This window comes from Eleutherodactylus coqui, chromosome 2 (assembly GCF_035609145.1).
Source record: "Eleutherodactylus coqui strain aEleCoq1 chromosome 2, aEleCoq1.hap1, whole genome shotgun sequence".
Classification (NCBI taxonomy): Eukaryota; Metazoa; Chordata; class Amphibia; order Anura; family Eleutherodactylidae; genus Eleutherodactylus; species Eleutherodactylus coqui.
This window is the reverse complement of record NC_089838.1, coordinates 172,829,013-172,849,877: the sequence shown is the minus strand read 5'-3', so window position 1 is coordinate 172,849,877 and position 20,865 is coordinate 172,829,013. Positions and strand designations below refer to the sequence as shown.

General features: G+C 43.3%; 1 protein-coding gene across 6 annotated transcripts in view; it reads left to right on the top strand.

Annotated features, from left to right (window-relative positions):
* The window catches only part of LOC136611940 (pendrin-like), a 114,831-nt gene that overhangs the window by 34,890 nt on the left and 59,076 nt on the right, over positions 1-20,865 (top strand). For 5 of the 6 annotated variants that reach the window (XM_066591928.1, XM_066591927.1, XM_066591930.1 and 2 more), the window contains 8 exons: positions 2,741-2,916; positions 9,457-9,621; positions 11,297-11,449; positions 13,522-13,604; positions 14,421-14,568; positions 15,029-15,142; positions 17,086-17,163; positions 19,755-19,850. In XM_066591928.1, coding sequence (XP_066448025.1) covers positions 2,741-2,916; positions 9,457-9,621; positions 11,297-11,449; positions 13,522-13,604; positions 14,421-14,568; positions 15,029-15,142; positions 17,086-17,163; positions 19,755-19,850 — 1,013 coding nt within the window. Of the gene's footprint in view, positions 1-754; positions 1,664-2,740; positions 2,917-9,456; positions 9,622-11,296; positions 11,450-13,521; positions 13,605-14,420; positions 14,569-15,028; positions 15,143-17,085; positions 17,164-19,754; positions 19,851-20,865 lie in introns of all 6 variants that reach the window. The other variant, XM_066591931.1, reaches the window with a different exon arrangement.

The following is a 20,865-nucleotide window of genomic DNA, read 5'->3' as shown; positions in this document are numbered from 1 at the left end:
GACATTTGTTGGGAATCTCTCTCAGGTAAAAGTAATGGATCCAACAAATTCTTATCTGCTCTTGCTGACTTTATCTTCCAAAAAGGAGAAGAGAAAACAAGGAGATGCTATCTTGGACCTAATTCTTACCAACAGGGAGGAAATGATTGAGGAAGTAAGGGTGGCTGGGACCTTAGGAGGCAGTGATCATGCTATCCTTGAATTCTGAATAACAATGGGAGGAAGACCTGAGAAAACTCAGACTTCAAGGTTGGATTTCAGAAAGGCAGATTTTAATGAACTCAGAAAGAGGGTAGGAAGGATCCAATGTCTGGATGTTCTTAAGGACAGAAATGTCCAAGAAGTTTGGGAAATATTGCGAAATGAGATTCTCAAAGCACAATCGCTAACAATCCCTAAAAGAAGGAAGAATTGGAAGCATTTAAAGAGACCAGGATGGATGAACACAGAACTTGCACACATGCTAAAAACGAAGAAAACTGTGTTTAGCAAATGGAAAGAGGGGGAAATATCTAAAGAAGAATATAATGTGGTCTGCAAAAACTGCAGGGCAAGTGTCAGAAAAGCTAAGGCTGATAATGAATTGATGCTTGGAACAGAGGCCAAAAGCAATAAAAAAGTATTTTTGGGGTATGTCAAAAGAAAAGTCAAAGATGCTATTGGATGCTTACAAGATGAAAATGGTGAATTGGTTAAGAATGATGTTGAGAAGGCCGAACTTTTAAATTCCTATTTTGTATCTGTTTTCTCTCAGAACGTAGATGGAACATCAACTGATCTTCCTTGTGCTATTGGGGAAATAAAAGAATGCAGGCTATCTATAAGCAGAGAAATGGTGAGGGAACACTTAGCTAACTTAAATGAATTCAAGTCTCAAGGTCCAGATGAATTACATCCTAGGATACTAAAGGAAGCAGCGGAGGTAACTGCTGAACTACTAGCCATAATCTTTGAAAATTCCTGGAGAACAGGAGAAGTCCCAGAAGATTGGAAAAGGGGAAATGTTGTCCCTATCTTCAAAAAAGGAAGAAGGTGGATCCAGGAAACTACAGGCCTGTGAGCCTGACTTCTACACTGGAAAAGATCTTTGAACAAATTATTAAACAGCATGTATGCAAGTACTTGGATAAAAATTGAGTAAATAACCAGAGCCAGCATGGGTTTTTAACAAACAAGTCATGCCAGACGAATCTAATTTCCTTCTATGACAGAATCACCGACTGGGTTGATCAAGGAAATGCCGTGGATATAGTATATCTTGACTTTTGTAAAGCATTTAACAAAGTATCTCATACCATACTTATTGAAAATATGACCAAATATAGGATTGACAAGGCAATTGTTAGGTGGATTCACAACTGGCTGAGTGACAGTACTCAAAGAGTGGTCATAAATGGCTGCACATCCAAATGGAAGAATGTATCAAGTGGGGTACCACAAGGCTCTGTCCTTAGCCCAGTTTTGTTCAACATTTTTATAAATGATCTGGAGGAGGGAATTGATGGAAAACTGATCAAATTTGCCAATGACACAAAGCTAGGAGGGATAGCTAACACTAGGGAAGAGAGAGAGATGATTCAAAAAGATCTAGAAAATCTTGAACAGTGGGAGGCGACTAACAGAATGGTATTTAACAAGGAGAAATGCAAAGTCCTACATCTGGGTAAGAAAAATGAAAAAAGCACATACAGAATGGGAGGAATTGGGCTAAGCAGCACATGTGAAAAAGACTTGGGTATACTAATAGATCATAGACTGAACATGAGTCAACAATATGATGCAGCAGCCAAAAAGGCAAACACAATTCTGGGATGTATTAAGAGAAGCGTAGAGTCTGGATCACGTGAGGTAATTATTCGCCTCTACTCTTCCTTAGTCAGACCTCATCTGGAACACTGTGTCCAGTTCTGGGTGCCCCACTTTAAAAAAGACATAGACAAACTGGAGCAAGTTGAGAGAAGAGTTACCAAGATGGTCAGCGGTATGCAAATCATGTCCTACGAGGAACGGTTAAAGTATCTTGGAATGTTTAGCTTGCAAAAAAGAAGGCTGAGAGGAGACTTAATAGCTGTCTACAAATATCTGAAGGGCTGTCACAGTGCAGAGGGATCAGCCCTGTTTGCATTTGCAGAAAGAAAGACCAGAAGCAATGGGATGAAACTGAAAGGAAGGAGACACAAATTAAATATTAGAAAAAACTTTCTGACAGTGGGGGTGATCAATGAGTGGAACAGGTTACTACGGGGGGTGGTGAGTTATCCTTCAATGCAAGTGTTCAAACAAAGACTGGACAAATATCTGTCTGGGATGATTTAGTGAATCCTGCATTGAGCAGGGGGTTGGACCAGATGACCCTGGAGGTCCTTTCCAACTACCATTCTATGATTCTATGATAACTCTGACAGAGTCTCTAATCATCATAAGTATCACAGTGACTGTGGTAGGAGTGTCTGTGTCCTCCTCCAAGCAGTTTCTGTTGTAGAGTCTACCACACAAGAGTTATGCTGATTGAGAAACTGACAAGAAAATGTACATACAACCCCAAGTGAATATGAGCAGCTCAGAATTGAGATCAGATGACCACCTAAGGAGAAAGAGATAACGAATCTCAGATAGAAAGGAATAACTAACCAAAGTAACAGTAGCTCACTTATATATACTAGGGGGGTAGCTACATAATGAATGAAAAAGCATTTCACTGGAGTAGCCCTTTCATGAAAGTAAACATTTCTGTCAACAGGACCATTTCCAGTTATATCTTTAATGGTTGGACAAGTTGTGCTTGCTCTGGCTCCCAATGACAAATTTATAATTGCCAATGCCACATTAAATGAAACACAGATAGATTATGAAGCCCGGGATGCTGCAAGAGTTGTCGTATCAAGTACTTTGACCTTCCTAATTGGAATAATACAGGTAGTACATTATATATCTTTGTGAATGATGTATGAAATATCCTTATCTTATTCAGTGCCATTACATTGTCAAAATATTTTTGCCTCAGATCAGCTGGTAATTCACAGCAAAAGCTGCATTGCAAAAACTGAAATGGGTATTATTGTACCTTGACGCCCCCGGAAGCTAGGGGTTTGACAGGAAGAACGTCCCTCTGACACCCCCAGCTCCCGATAGGGTCAATTGCTGAAGGTCCTTGAAGGTCCCAGCAGCAGCATCAGCAGTGAAGTTTTGGTGCCCTGGAGGGTTATGGTAACTTTTACAGTGAGTCTTACATTATGAGCTGTAAATGCTTCCATATTACAGGTGTAACATAGAAGCGTTAACAGGTAATAATGTAAGACTCACTGGAAAAGTAAGGCACTGCAGATGCTGCTGCTGCTATCAGTGTCCCCGGAACACGGCGCCTAGGGGTCCAGAGAGCCACTAAAGCTGTCACAGAGCAGAGGACGACCAGGCAGCTTCCCCCGGTACCATCCTGCGACCTCCCTGCTGCCATTAAGTTCTGTCCGCTCTCAGGGCAAAGTTCGCTGCGGCAGCACATGACGACCGGGGACGAAGATCACAGCCTAGTGGAGTGTGCGAGATAAATGGGGGAAAGTCATGGGATCCCGGCCCTGCAACAACGCTCCACACCTGCCGGAGTGCCAGGAAACAGAGAACACAGGCGGACGAGGTGGCAGAAACTGACGGACGACACTGAGGATCTGGAAATCGGGGAGGAAGAGTGGGCCGCGTCAGGAGAACAGCAGCTTCCAGCAGCGGAAGAGGGGGCCACAGCGACGAAGAGAGGTACAGACACTGGACGGGCCATACTGCAAAACAGGGGCACAGAGAGGACATAGGAGGAGGCACAGGGGAAGGGAGAACACGAAGAAAGGAGAGGGCACAGGAGAGGTACTGGCAACCAATCGGGAGGTAGGGGTGTGTCAGGGGTGTTCCTCCATGGAAGCCCTGTCACACCCCTAGTTTCCGGTGGCGTCAAGGTACAATAATGCCACTGAAATGTGCTCCAAATTTGCAAAATAAATAGGTATGTTGCAGATTTTAAGGGAACATGTCACCAGGTATAAGCACCATCAACTTAGTTTTGGTGCTCATATGGTAGTTTCCCTAGAGTCTGTGAGGTACTTACCTGGCCCTCCGATCCAGCGCTGCTACACCTCAAAATGTCGATACTTGAAAAAAGTTGATGTAGGCAGCAGTTGTGGTGCAAAGAAATAGACGATCTTTATTCCTCCCAAAACATGCAAACACGACATTTCGACACCTTGAGTCGTGGATCTTAACCACGGATGGCGTTGCAGGAGACCTGTTCAGCCTTGTTGGACACACGCAGTGCTGCTGTCACATTTATTGTTCTTGCACACCTCAAAATGTCAGCTTGAACCAAGCAGCTGGATTGCTGGCTGCATGCTGTGCACACGCAGACCCATTGATTTGAAAGGTGTGTTTCAGATGCCAGCAGGTTTGTTACCTAATAGTAATACTAAAGGGTCTAGTCCAGGGCATGTACAAGTAACAGAGGTTACAAGCTAAGAGTCCTTTCTCTAGAAGGCTTGTGCCATTGGGCAGGACCACCAGATATGTTGATGTGAGCTTGTAGCATCACAACCACAGAAGCATAAATTTGACACTTCTGGGAAAATGGCATGTATCCACATAGGAACAAGATAAGCCCTGTGTAGAACCTTTAGGCCCCCTGCACACGGGTGGAAATTCTGCGGCGGGATTTCCCACAGAATTTCCGCCCGTGGAATCTATCATAGGATTGCATTAAAAAACACAATCCTAGGCAGACGGCCGCGATTTGTAAACGAATTGTGGCATGCTCTATTTCTGTGCGGGTCTCGCAGAGGCCTGCACAGAAATGTCTCTCCCGGCGCCGCGGTTCTGCTCTGCGCATGGGCCGGCTGGCCGGCAGCCGGAACATCAAAGAGCCGGAGCCGTGGGAGAGGTGAGCGCCGCACTGGTCCCTGCAGGTGCTCAGGTCGGGTCCCACTGCGAGAATTTTCACAGCGGGATCCGACCCGGCCGTCTGCAGGCGGCCTTAAGGGTGACTTGGCCAGGTTGATCTGCTATTTTTTCGAAGTGTTTCACAACAGTGTTGCCAATGCTCTAGGGTTAGTGTGTACTGCGGCTCTGGTTTTTTTTCATTGGAGAATAAGGAGCAGTTTAGAATGTTGTAGTGAAAGCAAGAAGCAAGCAAAAACATGCCAACGCTCAAACAATGATAATAATTCTAAAAGATATGGAGATCAATTTGCTGTGTAGTAGGAAATCATAGATCGTAGAAAGTTTGTTAGTTTGCCAGGGATGAGTAGGTTGGCTCATCTGGACCGTTTTTCAAGTTGTTCAATTTTATTTAGGTTGTTTGCGATGCTTGATCTATCAGCATCCATCGCTCCAATAATTTCGTTAGTCTTGCTTTCTATCTCATCAACCAGTTGACCCAATTCTTGTACTTGTTTGGAGAATTCCGAGATAGCATTATGGAGCTTCGTTTTAAAAACTTGTTGAATGTTCTCGTACAATTCCTTAAAGGGGTTGTCCCGCGCCGAAACGGGTTTTTTTTTTTTTAACCCCCCCCCCCCCGTTCGGCGCGAGACAACCCCGATGCAGGGGTTAAAAAAACAACCCCCACAGCGCTTACCTGAATCCCGGCGGTCCGGCGTCTTCATACTCACCTGCTGAAGATGGCCACCGGGATCCTCTGTCTCCATGGACCGCAGGGCTTCTGTGCGGTCCATTGCCGATTCCAGCCTCCTGATTGGCTGGAATCGGCACGTGACGGGGCGGAGCTACACGGAGCTACACGGAGCCCCATAGAGAAGAGGAGAAGACCCGGACTGCGCAAGCGCGGCTAATTTGGCCATCGGAGGGCGAAAATTAGTCGGCACCATGGAGACGAGGACGCCAGCAACGGAGCAGGTAAGTATAAAACTTTTTATAACTTCTGTATGGCTCATAATTAATGCACAATGTACATTACAAAGTGCATTATTATGGCCATACAGAAGTGTATAGACCCACTTGCTGCCTCGGGACAACCCCTTTAATATCAAGGGTTGGAGGGGTAACGATGCCAGGTATAGAGGCTGATGGAGAGAGATCGTGGTCAGAGGATGTAGATGACTGATCTTGATTCTTGATCCGCCATGGAGAATTTTGGAGCAAAACATTTTTGGAATTGTCTGAGAGGCGTTATGTAAAGAAGAAACCTTTTGTTGTTTCCCGAACCTAGGCATATCTAATTTAGCAGTGTGAAAATGGTAAATTCTGCTTGTCTGTTAGAGGTAGAGCTTTGTCTCTTTTTGGTATCACATGCCACCAATGGGTCGGGGTTTAATGCGACAACATGACACTACCATTCATGTGTCCTCCATGTTTAAAGAAAGCCACAGTTCAAAGCATAACTACGTGAGTAAGCAGTGACCAAATAGTAAAACCAGAATATTTTCAGCTGGTATTATCCAATTGCCCACTAGATGGTGCAACAGTCCTGTAGTTGTGAAATATTGAAGGTGAATAATACAGAAAATTATTTTCCGATATAAATTAGGGCTCTAGGTTCCTTAAGGCCTCATGTCCACGGGGAAAATCAGATCCGCTGCAGATTCTACATGGAGAATCTGCAGCGGGTCCCTCCTGCCCCGCGGACATGAGTGCTGAAAATAGGAATTTAAAAGCATTTACCTATCCGTAGCGGGCGGCGAAGGTCAGCTGTTCCTCACGGCCGGATCTTCATTTTCGGCCGGCGGATGAATTCCTGACGCCGGCGGCACGTCGCCGGCACGTCGTCGACGTGCCGCGCGCATGCGCCGGGCACATCCGCCGAGCCGAAGCAAGGGAGATGCGGCCGTGAGGAAGAGCAGAGCTTCGCGGCCCGCTGCGGGTGAGTAAATGCTTTTAATTCCTATTTTAGGTCTCCCGCGGATCCGGACGGCTTCCATAGGCTTCAATAGAAGCCCGCGGGAGCCGTCCCCGCGGGAGACCCGCATGAAAATGGAGCATGGTCCAGATTTTTTCATGCTCCATTTTTTTTTAAATGCCTTTTATTGACGATCCGCGGGTATTTATCTACCCGCGGGTGGTCAATGCATCCCTATGAGGTGCGGATCCGCGCGCGGGAGATCCGCTGCGGATTTTAAATCACATTTTGCCCGTGGACATGAGCCCTAAATGTTTTTTTTTTGCTGAGTGAATATGAAAAGATATAGTCCCTCTCTAAGGGGGAGCCGAAAAATTAGAACAGAGCTCTGTTGAAGAAGTCCCGGTGGTGAATTAGATGTCACAGGAGCCAGGGAGAAGTAGCTTGGGAGTGGGGGTGCTATAACCAGGCAGTGGATTCCCGGACAGATGCTCCCCTAATTTGCCCAGGATTGTGTTAACACTATAACCCAGCAAAAATGACATGTTAAGGGATCATTCACACAGGTGTACTTATGCTGCGTATTAGGTGTGTATTTTTTAGGGCTCATTCACATGGTCATATATGTAAAACACTGAATGTATTACTCCGCGTTTTACTGCTGAGTAATGCTGAGCCGATGGTGAGCCAGCTATTCCTGCGTATGGCAGTTGTTGGGCACTGCGCATGACAGTGTACCTCACGCACGCTGTCATGTCCAGTGTGGCTAGTTTTTTTTTTAATTCCCCGCTCTGTCTCTTTGCGGAGTTACGTATTAAACACCATATACATGCTGTACATACACAATATATAGCGTATGTACAGCATTTTATACTCACCCATAGAGAACAATAGGCCTGTACACGTGTAATAGGTGGTATAATAGAACACATCAAGTTTTTTTATGCACATATTATAATAAAAAATCGCTAATGTGAGTAGGTCAATGTATTTTGATTGACTCCAAGCACCACTTAATAGTTGAATTGTATCTTAAATGGAAGCTGTCATTAGATCTTTTGTTATTAAACAATGGGCACATTGGAATAGGACTTTTAAACAGTCACAACAACGCCCATTAAAAAAGGTCATATTAGCATTTTTAAGATACAACCAATGAGAATAGCGCTCAACGGAACAAACACTCCAAATAGCAGTAAAGAACTTATGACAAGGTGTAAACTCACCCGGTGTGCTGTAGAGTCCTGGGCCAGGAACTCCACTAGCACACAGAATCCTGGAAAGCCTTGAAATAAATCAGCAGCTGTTGCTGGAATCCCGCTGAGCTAGAAGCAGGAGAGCTATGCAGATGTTCTTGTTCTTGAAAAAGTCTCTTTTATGAGATGAAACGCGTTGTACAATAAAAGAAGATCGTGCTTTCATGTCTCGGAGCATTGTATGGAAGGTCTTTTTGTTTAAAGGAGCGCGGATTGCTTTTTACATCTTACCATAATCAGGCTATATTAGCATTTTTGAGGAACAAGAAGCTTAATGAAGGCCTGCACAGTATGATTAAGTACCTAAAGTCATTGTTGTGGAGTCAGGACTTGTACTCACACGCATTCCTGTGGGATTGACATTTCCCCATGCTATCTGGGGTCAGCTGCTGAAATCCCATGTGATCATGTGCAGTGAGGCAAGCTGTACACACCTTGGCTTCACCTTGGCACATGCCTACCACTGACGTCAGACATCAAGGGGTATGGGAATCACATACATGTAATTATAAGCCATGACACTGTGACTCTACCCCGCTGCACCCTCCCCAATGGCTCCAAGAACTTAATTTGCATACAATGTGGGCTCTCATTAAAAAAAAGTTAACCTGACGATTTTATCATGGTTGGAATAATGTTCAAAAGTCCTCCTTATGCCCCTGGTTCAATAGCAAAAAAAACCTTTAACACATTTTCTAGTTCCGTCTTTAAAATGCTGTCAGACACCTCCGGGGGATTATTTCCCTAGAGAACAAAGGATTGTGCATGTTGAAATCCAACTGTCCAACTCTCTCCACCCCCCGACATCTACTGATAGAGGAGCCTGGGGAGACCCCCATACACACTAAATGATGAGTTGGCACCGCCGAAATCCTCAGGTAAGATATCTAATAGGTATGGCCACCTTCAGTTTTAGGCTGTAGTCACACGGAGTGTAAATCGCGCGGAATGACCGCAGCAGGACTGCATGGGAATATTGCGAGATTTTTGTGGCAGAAGTGCAGCTTATCTGCCTACATTCCTCCCCATAGAGAGGAGAGATGGCCGCAGCGGAGACGGCAATACAATTGACTTTGAATTCCACACAGTATGTCAGTTTCAGCGCGGCCTGGCTGCACAGGCTTCCCCACAGCGTGTGGACGAGATTTTTGCAAATCCCGTCCACTTTGCTGCTTTATCCTGGGTTAAAAATTGCAGAAAGTCTGCATGGAAATTCTGCAGCAATGCCGCCCTGTGGGAACCCAGCTTTATAGACTAGATTCCTTCTGTAACAAGAGAAACAAAATGTCATTGCACCTTGTAAGTACAGGACTTCTCACCAACACAGCTGAAGATTTAACTGTCGTTTGCATTGTTCCTTTGCTTTATCATCAGCTTGTATTAGGAGCACTACAGTTTGGCTTTGTTGTCAGATACTTGGGAGATCCATTAGTTCGCGGATTTACCACAGCTGCCGCTTTCCAAGTACTCATCTCACAGATCAAACTGATTCTCAATCTACCCTCAAGAACTTACAGTGGAGTGCTGGCAATATTTTATGTAAGTACAAACAATTGAGAGCTGGAGACGTGCAAGTCTAATTTTACAGTATTAGGCGGATGCAATTTTATGTGGAAAATGCTTGATTAATTTTTCAAACTGTCTCCTGGCAACACGCGTAAGAAACTCAGTGAATGCGCAAAATTTCTTTACTCTCCCGTATGCTTTCATGGGCTATTTTGGTCCGTGAATATGAACCAAAATACGGCATGCTGCAATTTTTTTCTTCATTTTTTCACGTTAAAAACATATATCTGAATACACCAAGGTAAATCAGTGGTGTTGCATGATGTCTGTTTTATGTTCATAAATAATATGTAAGTAAATACTCAAGAACCGCTTCACATGAACTCCTACATGACAGGCATGTTCTTTAACCCCTTCATGACATGGCCTATTTTGGGCTTAAGGACGCAACAATTTTTGGCGGATTTTCTTCTCTGTTTATCAAAAGCCATAACTTTTTTATTTTTCCGTCGACGCGGCCGTGTAAGGGCTTGTTTTTTGCGTGGCGAACTGTAAAACTTTTGTTTTTTTTATGATAGACATAGATTTTTTTAATTTTTACAGCGTTAATCATGCAGCATAAATGAGACATTCCATTTTTTCTGCGGACCGGTACGGTTAGAACGATACCAAAATTCTTACATTTTTTTTAGATTTTTCAACTTTTCTGCAATAAAAACACTTTTTTTGGAAATCTTTTTTTTTCTAAATCGCTGCATTCAAAGTCCTGTAACTTTTTAATTTTTTGTGTGAGGGCTTACTTTTTGCGAGACGAGCTGTAGTTTTTACGGGTACCATTTTGGGGTACATACGGCTTTTTTGATCACTTTTATGGCGTTTTTAGTGAGGCAAAATGCTAAAAATTAGCATTTTGCCTCAGTTTTTTAGGTTTTTTTTTTTTGCGTTTTTTTTCCGTGCACAGTCAGAAGCATGTGCAACTTATTGTACGCGTCGTTACAGACGCGAAAATACCAAATATGTGGGGTTTTATTTATTTTTTACCTTTTTTTATGCTAATCTGAGAAAAAGCATAAAAAATGGGTTTCTTTCCTCTTTTTTTACATTTTTTTTAATTCATTTTTTAAATCTTTTTTTTATTTTACAACACTGCCCTGATGATCGCTGTCATAAGGCATGGCAGAGCTACTGCTCTGTCATGCCTTATCGCTTATACAGTGATCTCAGGCACTGGTAACACAGGACGCCAGTGTCTGGCGTCCTGTTACCATGGCGACAGGCCGGGCTCTCATGATAACATCGCGAGAGCCGGCTGGAGACACAGAGGGAGTGCGAACTCTTTCCCTGCCGCGATCTAACAGCAGGGGGCGCATCTCCGATGCCCCCCCGCTATTGCAGCGGGACGCCGGCTGTGACTGACAGCTGGCTCCCGCTGCGGAATAGCGCGGGATCATATGTGATCCCGCGCTATCCCCAGGACGTTAGTTTACGCCCTGTTGCGGGAAGTACCCGGCTCCCAGGACGTAAACTTACGCCCTGCAGCGGGAATGGGTTAAAATCAGAGATTCGCTAATTACACTATGCTGCTGTCAGAAGGGACAGCATAAAGGACCTGACAGGTTTCTTTAATGAAGTAGTTATTCTGTAATCCTTATTTGTGTAACGTAACAATTAAAATACCTGCCATACTAATTGTTTCTTTTTTATTTAGACAACCATTGATATCTTTACCAATATTAGCAAAACAAACTTTGCTGATCTTACTGCTGGATCGATAACTGTAGTGTTATGTTTGGCTGTGAAAGACTTAAATGAGAGATTTAAACATATTCTTCGCATTCCTATTCCCATTGAAGTTATTGTGGTAAGCCAGATTTTATATTGATGATGATTATCCATTCAGTCGCATCCGACCTTCAGTCACTTTATGGATCAGTGTTCCTGCTGTCTTAGGGGGCATTCACACGACCGTATATCGGCCGGGTTTTCACGCCCAGCTGATATACAGCGTCTCTCTCTGCAGGGGGAGGGGAGGCTGGAAGAGCCGGGAGCAGTGGACTGAGCTCCCGCCCCCTCTCTGCCTCCTCTCCGCCCCTCTGCACTATTTGCAATGAAAGGAGATGGAACAGGGGCGGGGCTAGGTTACAGGGATTAGCTCCACCCCCGTCCCGCCTCTGCTTATTGAAAATAGTGCAGGGGGGTGGAGAGGAGGCAGAGAGGGGGCGGGAGGTCAGAGCACTGCTCCCGGCTCTTCCAGCCTCCCCCCCCCTCCAGAGAGAGAGATGCCGTATATCGGCTGGGTGTGAAAACCCAGCCGATATACGGTCGTCTGAATGCACCCTTACACCGCTTCTTTCAGTTCCACGATTGACATGTTCGTGGTGGCCTTGATTGTATCTAGCCATCTTGTTCTTTGTCGTCCTGATCTTCTCTTTCCACTGACCTTGCCAGGCATCAGTATTATTTCCAGTGAGTTAGCGCACATCACATGTCCAAAAAAAGAGAGCTGCTATTTAATGATTTTGCCCCCTAGCAAAAAAAAGTAATTTGCGCATATATATGCTGCAACTGTAAAAATGCATGTTTGTGTGAAGGAGACCTGAGCCCCAGCAGATATCGAGTGGGCATGATCATAGTATCTCTGCTACATCACAACCTAATGAAAGTGAATGCGGTCACATTGTGACTCACAAGTTACTACAAACCAACAGTTGTAAGAATATGCAAACCTTCTTGATTTCTTGTGATTGCTGGGTCATACATGCGGCAACCTGTGAGTTACAACATGACCACATTCACTTTTATTCGATTGCAATGTAGCATCAGCATACTTAAATCTTTGGCTGTGTTATGTGTGTTGCATTCAAAGTTGCTATGTAGCTCTAGCCTTAGATATAGGTTTGATTATGCTAGCCAGTTATGCTTGTTAACTATATTCATAGACTCAATGCAGAAATAATCTAACGTAGTTAAAACTCGACATTTGGGGTGCTTGCCCATGGGCGGAGTTAGCCCACAAGACGCACTGCAACATATAGTAAATTCCGCACCAAAATCTGCAGGCTACCTGTAGATTTTCATGCAGAATTAAAAATGCCTTAAAACCTGCCTGTAATTCTGCATCAACATCCACAGTTAGACACGTGCATGATTTTCTAAGGCTAAGTTCACACGGATTTGGATTGTGGATTCCACGCAGGCGATCCGCAGTAAAACGCAGCTATTGAAAGGCATGCATTTTTGCAAACGGAAGAAAAATGACAGCATGCTCTATTTTGCTGTGGAATCCCCGCAGATGGCATGTCACTGGAGGCCGTTTAACCTGCATTAACATTGCGTATGGGCTGCAGGTACCCGTGTCATTGCTTAGCGACGGCATGGAAAATACAAATAAGAAAAAAAACCAAACAACTGTATCACGCATGACCACGGCCGAGTGGCCATAGTAATTTGTAATACAGTAATAGCAGATACACGGGGTCACCAGCAGGGCTCACAGCCAGAATCCGCTGTTGGCCTCCCGCATGCAGAATCCGATCTGCCCGTGTGAGCCCGGCCTAACTTCCACTTACAAATATATAGTTGATAACACGGTCATATCTGTTGTGAACTATTATGTGTGTTCCAGGGTGGGTTTGCTGTCAATGCCCTACTTCTTAATAATAAAAAAAATATACAAGAAGCTAGAATTCAAGATTTACAGGTTATGGTATTGGCTACAACCTTAATCACAACTTAGTATACACACAAAGTGTGATGTTAACCTTTACCTTTTACAGGTTACAGAGATGCGATTGACATTATCAGAACTCGTCATTTATAGTTGTAATAATTACAGGACTTCATATGAGTAAATATTTTCTTTACTGTAGGTAAAATTACAAGTGAATTCCATCTGTTTGTAAGTATTTTCATTCCCTTTGTTTTAATCTATAGGCAATTATTGCCACAGGAATTTCATATGGCGTTAACTTGGAGGGCACTTATAATGCTGCCATTGTGAAGAATGTTCCAAGTGGGTAAGTACAATGTAGATTTTAGGCCTTGTTCATAACTGCATTGTAGTTTCTGTTTGTAATGGAAATCACGGTGCAGTGTTGGATTCATTACATGACAAACATCACTGAAGGCCCACGACCCAGCTGACTTGAAATGGATACGTTGGGTTCTGCTGAGGTGTCAGTCATTTTGCAAAATCTGGGACAAAGGCTGCAACACATATGTGAACATAGCCTCAGAAAATATACTGGGGATTTATTTCTATTTCCCAAATCGCTTACAGATTCATATGAGCACAATGTTAGAAGGTCTTTTATAGAATGCTTTAAGATACTGACTACGAAATTGCTCATAATGAAAATGATGATTATTTATTCAGTCTCATCTGACCTTCGGTCACTGTATCGATCAATGTTCTCTACACATTCCTGTCTTTCATCCTTCTTTCAGTTCGGCGATTGACATGTTCATGGTGGCCTAGTAGTCCTTTTAATATTCTAGGAGAATATAATAAATCAGATAAAGGTCAGACTGTCAGCCAAACACTTAAAGGGAGTCTGTCAGCTTCTATGAAATCTAAACTTATGGGTTTATAGGAGCAGAAACGCTGAGTCTGGGGATGTATTATACTCACCTTCCCGACCAATGCCCCTCTATGCAATGTCAGAGCTACCACTGTATGCACCCGGGTGACTACTTCTGCATCTGCATAGAAATGCGAGGTCTAGTCCTATGTACAGTAGTCATTGTGACCAAGGTTCCTGTAATATTTGATTAGTTTTGCATTACATTTACATAAGGCCTGTAAGTAAATTTTTTTGTCTTTGAAAATATAGCTTCGTACCACCTGTGGCACCAGACATCAGCCTCTTTTCACAAATGATTGTGCCAGCTTTCTCCATTGGAATTTTGGCATATGCCCTTGCTGTTTCTTTGGGAAAAGTTTATGCCACAAAGTATAATTATGAGATTGATGGAAATCAGGTAGAGTATCATAACGTAATCATCTGTAGCTATTTATTAAGAGAATACATTTTTACAACTAGTATATAGCGACTACATTCAGCCTTACAACGACAAAGTAAGGGTGGTTTCACATCTGTGTTGAACCTCTGGTTGGAGCTTCTATCGCGGATACGGTTCAAAATACCGGAAGAAAAAGTGCTGCATGCGCTTGTCTAAAAACTGGGCAGCTCAGCGGAAACTGAACAGACCCCATTGTAGTCAATGGGGTAAGCCCGACACTGTTCAGTTCCATCCTGAGACGGAGCCGTTCGGCTACGGGGATTTCCCTTTTCTGCTCCCTAAACGGAGCAGGAAAGCGGAACCCCGGGCGCAGGTTTGAAAACACCCAGTAATGTATCATTGTACCAGTTAACATATAAATATGTACAGCACACTATATCAAAAAGTAGTTATTTTTTATCACTTGTGTTGTTTCCAGGAATTCATTGCTTTTGGTGTCAGCAATATATTCAGCAGTTGTTTCTCTTGCTTTTGTGCCACAACTGCCTTGTCTCGTACTGCTGTGCAAGAAAGTACTGGAGGGAAAACCCAAGTGAGTATACAGTGATTTATTATCGTTCATATTGCAAAATACAACTAGATCAGCTCCCCTTCTTACCAGATTGAGGTAATTCATTACAATAAGGCTCAATTCACACATCAGTGGTGTACTGTTGGTGCAGCAAGTGGAAAAATCACACTGCTTCAATGGGACTAAAAAGTGCTGTCATTATGGCTGTATACAAAAACCAGTCAACGGAAGACTGTAAATGAATGCAAACCCGAGCACGAGGTATATCTAGCCTGTGATATACACATGCTGATAGGGGTTGTTGGTTGACATTTTTTAATCTGCTGAATATAAATTATATGGTTGTGAGATGCTTCTCGTGCACATACACTGGCTGGCACTGGGTGAATATACTGTGTATTTACATCTTAAATAAGGAAGATGGAACAATACTTCTGCAGCACCACTGATTGGATGGCAGCATTCCTGCAAATCCATGTCCGACCCCTTATACAGGTCTTTTAAACAATGATTGGGAATTAAAAACCAAGCCAGAATCTATACACAGACAGCTGTTTCGGGTTGTTTGTGCCTCATCAGTGTGCAGTAGGACTAGTTTGCAGTTTGGCTAGTGAGAGGCCTGTGATCTTTGCATTTTAAAGCATATAAATAAGTATCAACTTTTCTAAAGCACTTCTGCATTTATATACAATGCTGAAAGAAACTGATGTGCACATTTTGACTCTGGATTATGTGGTATAACTGTTAGGTTGTTAATACAGTGTTTATGGTGGCTCTAACATAGATCATCAGCTTATTCTAATGATGATCATGAATACTCAATAGGGCCGCCTTAGGATGGGCGTATTTTAGCTCCATATTTGTTCATTGTTTTTTTTTGCAGACCGTAATATGGAGCTTAAATCTATGTATCTATTCATGTGGCCGTATTTTTCACAGCCATTTTCTTATGAACATAGCATAACCTATTTTTTTTACTTTTATGCTTCCGTATTTGTGTTCTTTTCTTTTGGGCAAATATGGAACAGTATTTGCTCAGTAGAAAATAAAACATATGGAGGCAAATACTGATGACATACAGTTGTAATGTCATTGTTAACACATCTGTAATATAGATCCGTATTAGACGTGTTGCAATACGCTTGACTGAAAGTGGCCTTAGGCCTCATGTCCGTGGCATAAATTGACTTACAAAATCCGTGTGGGTCTCCTGCATGTCCGATCCCCACCCATGGGGAATCATTGGGCACCCACAGGTAATTAAATCCCTGCGGATGTCATTCTTCTCTGGCATGCGGAATGCACGCGCGGGAAAACAACTGCAGCGTGCTCTATTTTTATGTGGTTTTCCCACACGGAAGCCATCCAATTGGCAACACAGCCGTGGATGACACTGTGGCTGTGTCGCGGATCCGCAGGAAAGCAGGAGTTTAAAAAGGTGTCCCGAGCGCATCCACCATGCAGAAGAAGATCCGGCCGCAACAGAGGAGAGTCCCGCAGTGTCCGGACAGGTGAGTAAAATGTATGTTTTGGCCCATGTCCGCAGGCCGGGATTCTGCACAGGGAAACTGTGCGGGCCCATGGACATGAGGTTTTATGGTGAGTTCACATCTGCATTTAGCCCCCGTTCAGGGTTTCCATCTCTTTTGTACCATTTTTTTTGAAGCAGAGAGACAGAATTAAGATGGAACTAAACTGATCTGCTTTTCCCAAATAGCGCAGTCTGCAGTACTCTTTGCTCCATTTAAAAAAACGGAATCCTAATGGAACAAAGGGAAAGCTTTCAGACTGCTTTCAATTTAAAAAAAAAACCCCATTGAAATCAATGGTGGTAAAAATGGGTCCGTTTAATTCCATGTGAGAATAGAAGTCGTAAAACACATCGTTTTATACTCACTTGCTGCATACAATTCAGTAATGTGTATCTATGTCTTTCACTAATTAATGGAAATATCCATTTTTAGATTGCAGGCATAATTACTGCTGCAGTAGTAATGATTTCCCTACTGTCAGTTGGCAGATACCTGGAGCCGCTGCAGAAGGTACCTGACCTATTTTAGATGTGTGTTTTGAAGTTGTAGTTAAATTTCTAAGTCATGTATGTTAATAATTGAAAAAAGAACATTTTGACTTTAATCCGTTGTGTTTGCTTTTTGTATGTACTGTATGTCTATATTACATTGGAAATTCTAATTACAATTATACAATTTGGAAAATGTCATCATACTGCAGTCCATATTCCAAATTGTAGATAGCAGAGCAATAAGAGGTGCAAAGATTTTTGTCATTTTTTTTTCCTAAACAGAAGACCAAATATTTATAAATTCTCTATAGAGAACTACCCAATGTAGGCCCCCTGTGCACGGGCGGAAATTCCGCTGCGGGATTTTTCCATAGAATTTCTGCCCGTGCCCGCTGCTATAGGATTGCTTTAGAAAATACAATCCTGTGCACGCAGCCGCGATTTGCCTGCGTGAAAATACGTGCGGAAATCAAATTGCGATTTGTTCTATTTCTGCGGGTCTCGCAGAGACCGCACAGAAACATCAGTAGTGATGGGCTGGCTCCATTCTGCACATGTGCCGGCTGGCTGGCAGCTGGCGCATAGTAGAGATGGAAGACATCGGGGGTGGCTGAGCCGCATCCCGCTGCTTAAATTCTCTGACCCGGCCATCTGCAGGTGGCCGTAGTGAAGATGTATTTGCTGCAGATGGCTGCTGCAGATTAGATTACTTATAAGCCCTTCCCTGAAAAACAAAAATTTTAGTGTAAAAAAAAAAATAAACAAATAAAAAAGAAACTTACCTTCTGCCGCTGCCGTGTCCCCCGCGGGGATGAAGAACACATCTGCTGCATGCGGCAGATGTCTCCTTCATCCTCGCTAGTAAAAAAAATTCCCTGCTGTTACATCTGCCACATCTGTAACAGATGCAGCAGAGGAATTCTTCAATTCTCTACTGCAGCTGTCACACATGACAGCTGAGGTAGAGGATTCTGCTACTGGCACCCTGTCAATTGCTTTCAGGGAAGGGCTTTAAATATAAGCCTTTCCCTGAAAATCCTGTAAAACTGCTGTAAAAAACAAAAAAATAGATACTCACCGTGCTTTAGCTTCCGGGGCTCATCTGCGTCTTCTCCTGCTGTCCCCTGCACTGTGGTGCTGATCTATCAGCAGGCGGGGATTTAAAATCCCCACTTGCTGAAAGAGCTGAAGGTGATTGGCTGAGGTGCTCAGCCAATCACAGACAGCTCTCGCAGATTGAATGATTATATTTAAAGCCCTTCCCTGAAAGCAATTGACTGGCTGCCAGCAGCAGAATCCTCTAGCACAGCTGTCATGTGTGACAACTGCAGTAAAGAATTGAAGAATTTCTCTGCTGCATCTGTCACAGATGCAGCAGCAGGGAATTCTTTTTACTAGCGAGGATGAAGGAAACATCTGCCGCATTTCTTTTTACACTAAAATTTTAGTTTTTCAGGGAAGGGCTTATATGTAAAGCCCTTTCCTGAAAAACAATGCAGGGGTGCCGGCAGACCACTGTTTTCAATGGAGCCGCCGGCAGCAGCCGTGGCCTCATTGAAGACAATGCACAGACCTGCATTCACGCGTGTTTTTGCATGTACACAGGTGCGCACTTATGTATGAACCTATGTACGCACAAAAACACGCTCGTGTGAAGCCATCCTAAGGTTGGCCGAGACTTGACAGTCTGCTGGCTGTAACATGACAGCTGCGTTCCTACACAGCACAAACCACTTGTGGCTGAAACACCACACAGCTACTGAGGCTGATGACTGCACAATCTTGCTGATGAGTTCTAGTTATAAGCGTTTTATGCTGTGTGGAAAAGCAGCTCCAAATTCTCATGAACATTAAAACCATTATAAAAAGAATGAACAGCAAAAAAGACATCTGAGAACTATTGCTCAAATATACCAAAAAAAGTATACAAACTATCAGCAGCAGTGCTCAATACAATGAGTATCTAAAGCTGAATACTGTACTAATATGCTGCAATATGCTGGCTTTCCTACCCTGCTGCTGATTGATAGATTTTTCCCTATGCACAGTAATGGGGAGAAGGCTCTCAATCAGCATGGGTGGAGCCTGCATATCATAAATCGATTGAACTCTTCTGCCAAAAACACGCGTACATGCTACAAATAATCTGTTGTAAATGCATGAGGATCACCGCTAATTGCTGGGTTGTACTTGGACATATTGCAGCTTCAGTTGGCAAATCTAGGTGTTACCTGGCAATTAGCAGTGATCCATATACAGTTACAGAGCATCAGCAGTAGCATGTACAGCCACCCTCATAGCGTTGGCCACACCTAGCAAGGATTAAACTCTGAGTCTGAGATAATAAAAAACAGTGTGCCGGCCATGATTGCATGATGCTCTCACGCAGGGTAGCATGGGGAGGCTGACAGGTTCCCTTTAAACAGAGGTAATAGTAATGCCAACACTGTATTGTATATTTACTAATGAGACCGCAATAGCAGACATGCTAGGAGACAGACATCTTTGTACAGCACTATATTTAGGATTTGTGCTGAGAAATACAAATTCAAAAATGCTGCCGTGATTTAGCTCTTAAATTGTTTTGACAAGAGTCCCTTCTTATTACAGTCAGTACTGGCGGCCATAGTCGTAGCTAATCTTAAAGGGATGTTCTGGCAAGTGGCTGATATTCCTCGTTTATGGAGACAAAGCAAGTGGGATGCAGTAAGTGCCTATTCTATGAAGTTATCTAAGAGGATTGTTTTCGTTGTAGAAGATTGCATTTGAATTTCTATTTTTTCTGTTCTCACTGACCATTGCTTGCACCCTCAGCTAACTAATATACACGCTTTGTAGAAAAAAAAACAAACATCTAGATGGAGTTGTAAAACCCAGCATGCAGTTACATCTCAGGTAGATATGAAAATGATTAGAGTTGTGGTGATTAGATGAGCGGTCTTGTCACCTGAGGCCCTAAAAGTGGTTCCCCCCTTGGCCTGTAAATAGGCTCTCAGAGGCTCCTTGTGTGTAGTGACCTCTTTTTCCCCTTGTGTAGAGCTTCTTGACCACTGGACGCCTCTATGATGCAATCAAAGAGATTTTGCTCAGTTAAGAGTTTGAGAGGGGCGCATTATTAGAATGCGAGAAGTTCGATGGTCATATCAACGAAGTGCCCGGCACTTGGACTAGTCTGACCAGACTATTAGGAATTTTTGGGACCAGTGGATGCGTGAGGGCATAGCTCCCCACAAAGGTCAATGGGGTTATGCAAATGCACACACAATTTGCAAGAAAATGGGTAATATGCTGCATAATTCTGCTGAAAAATGAACACATCTGGAATTCATTAGACAAATTAGCCATTGAAAGTAATGTGTCTTCACATGCGCTCGTGTAAAGGAGCCCTAAGGCCGTAGTTACATGGCCGATATTCTTACTCAAGTGTGTCCATTATGAAAGTAAATTGCATTGTTTGCAATAGGTCTATTTACATGGGTGAACTTTCTATCGAAACAAGGCTGCAAGATGGAAAAAGCACAGCGTGTCCTATTTTCATGCGGGTCTTGCATGAGAATTGAACATGCAGATGTGTGTTCTCTGACATGGTGTTCGTGTTCTTTGCCATGCCAGTTGCACCTGAGAATCTCAGGCTTCACTCGCTATTGGCTGTGTAAATACAGCCTATTTGGTATACTGCATATCTACTAAATTTAACCCTTTATTTTATGCACAGATATTT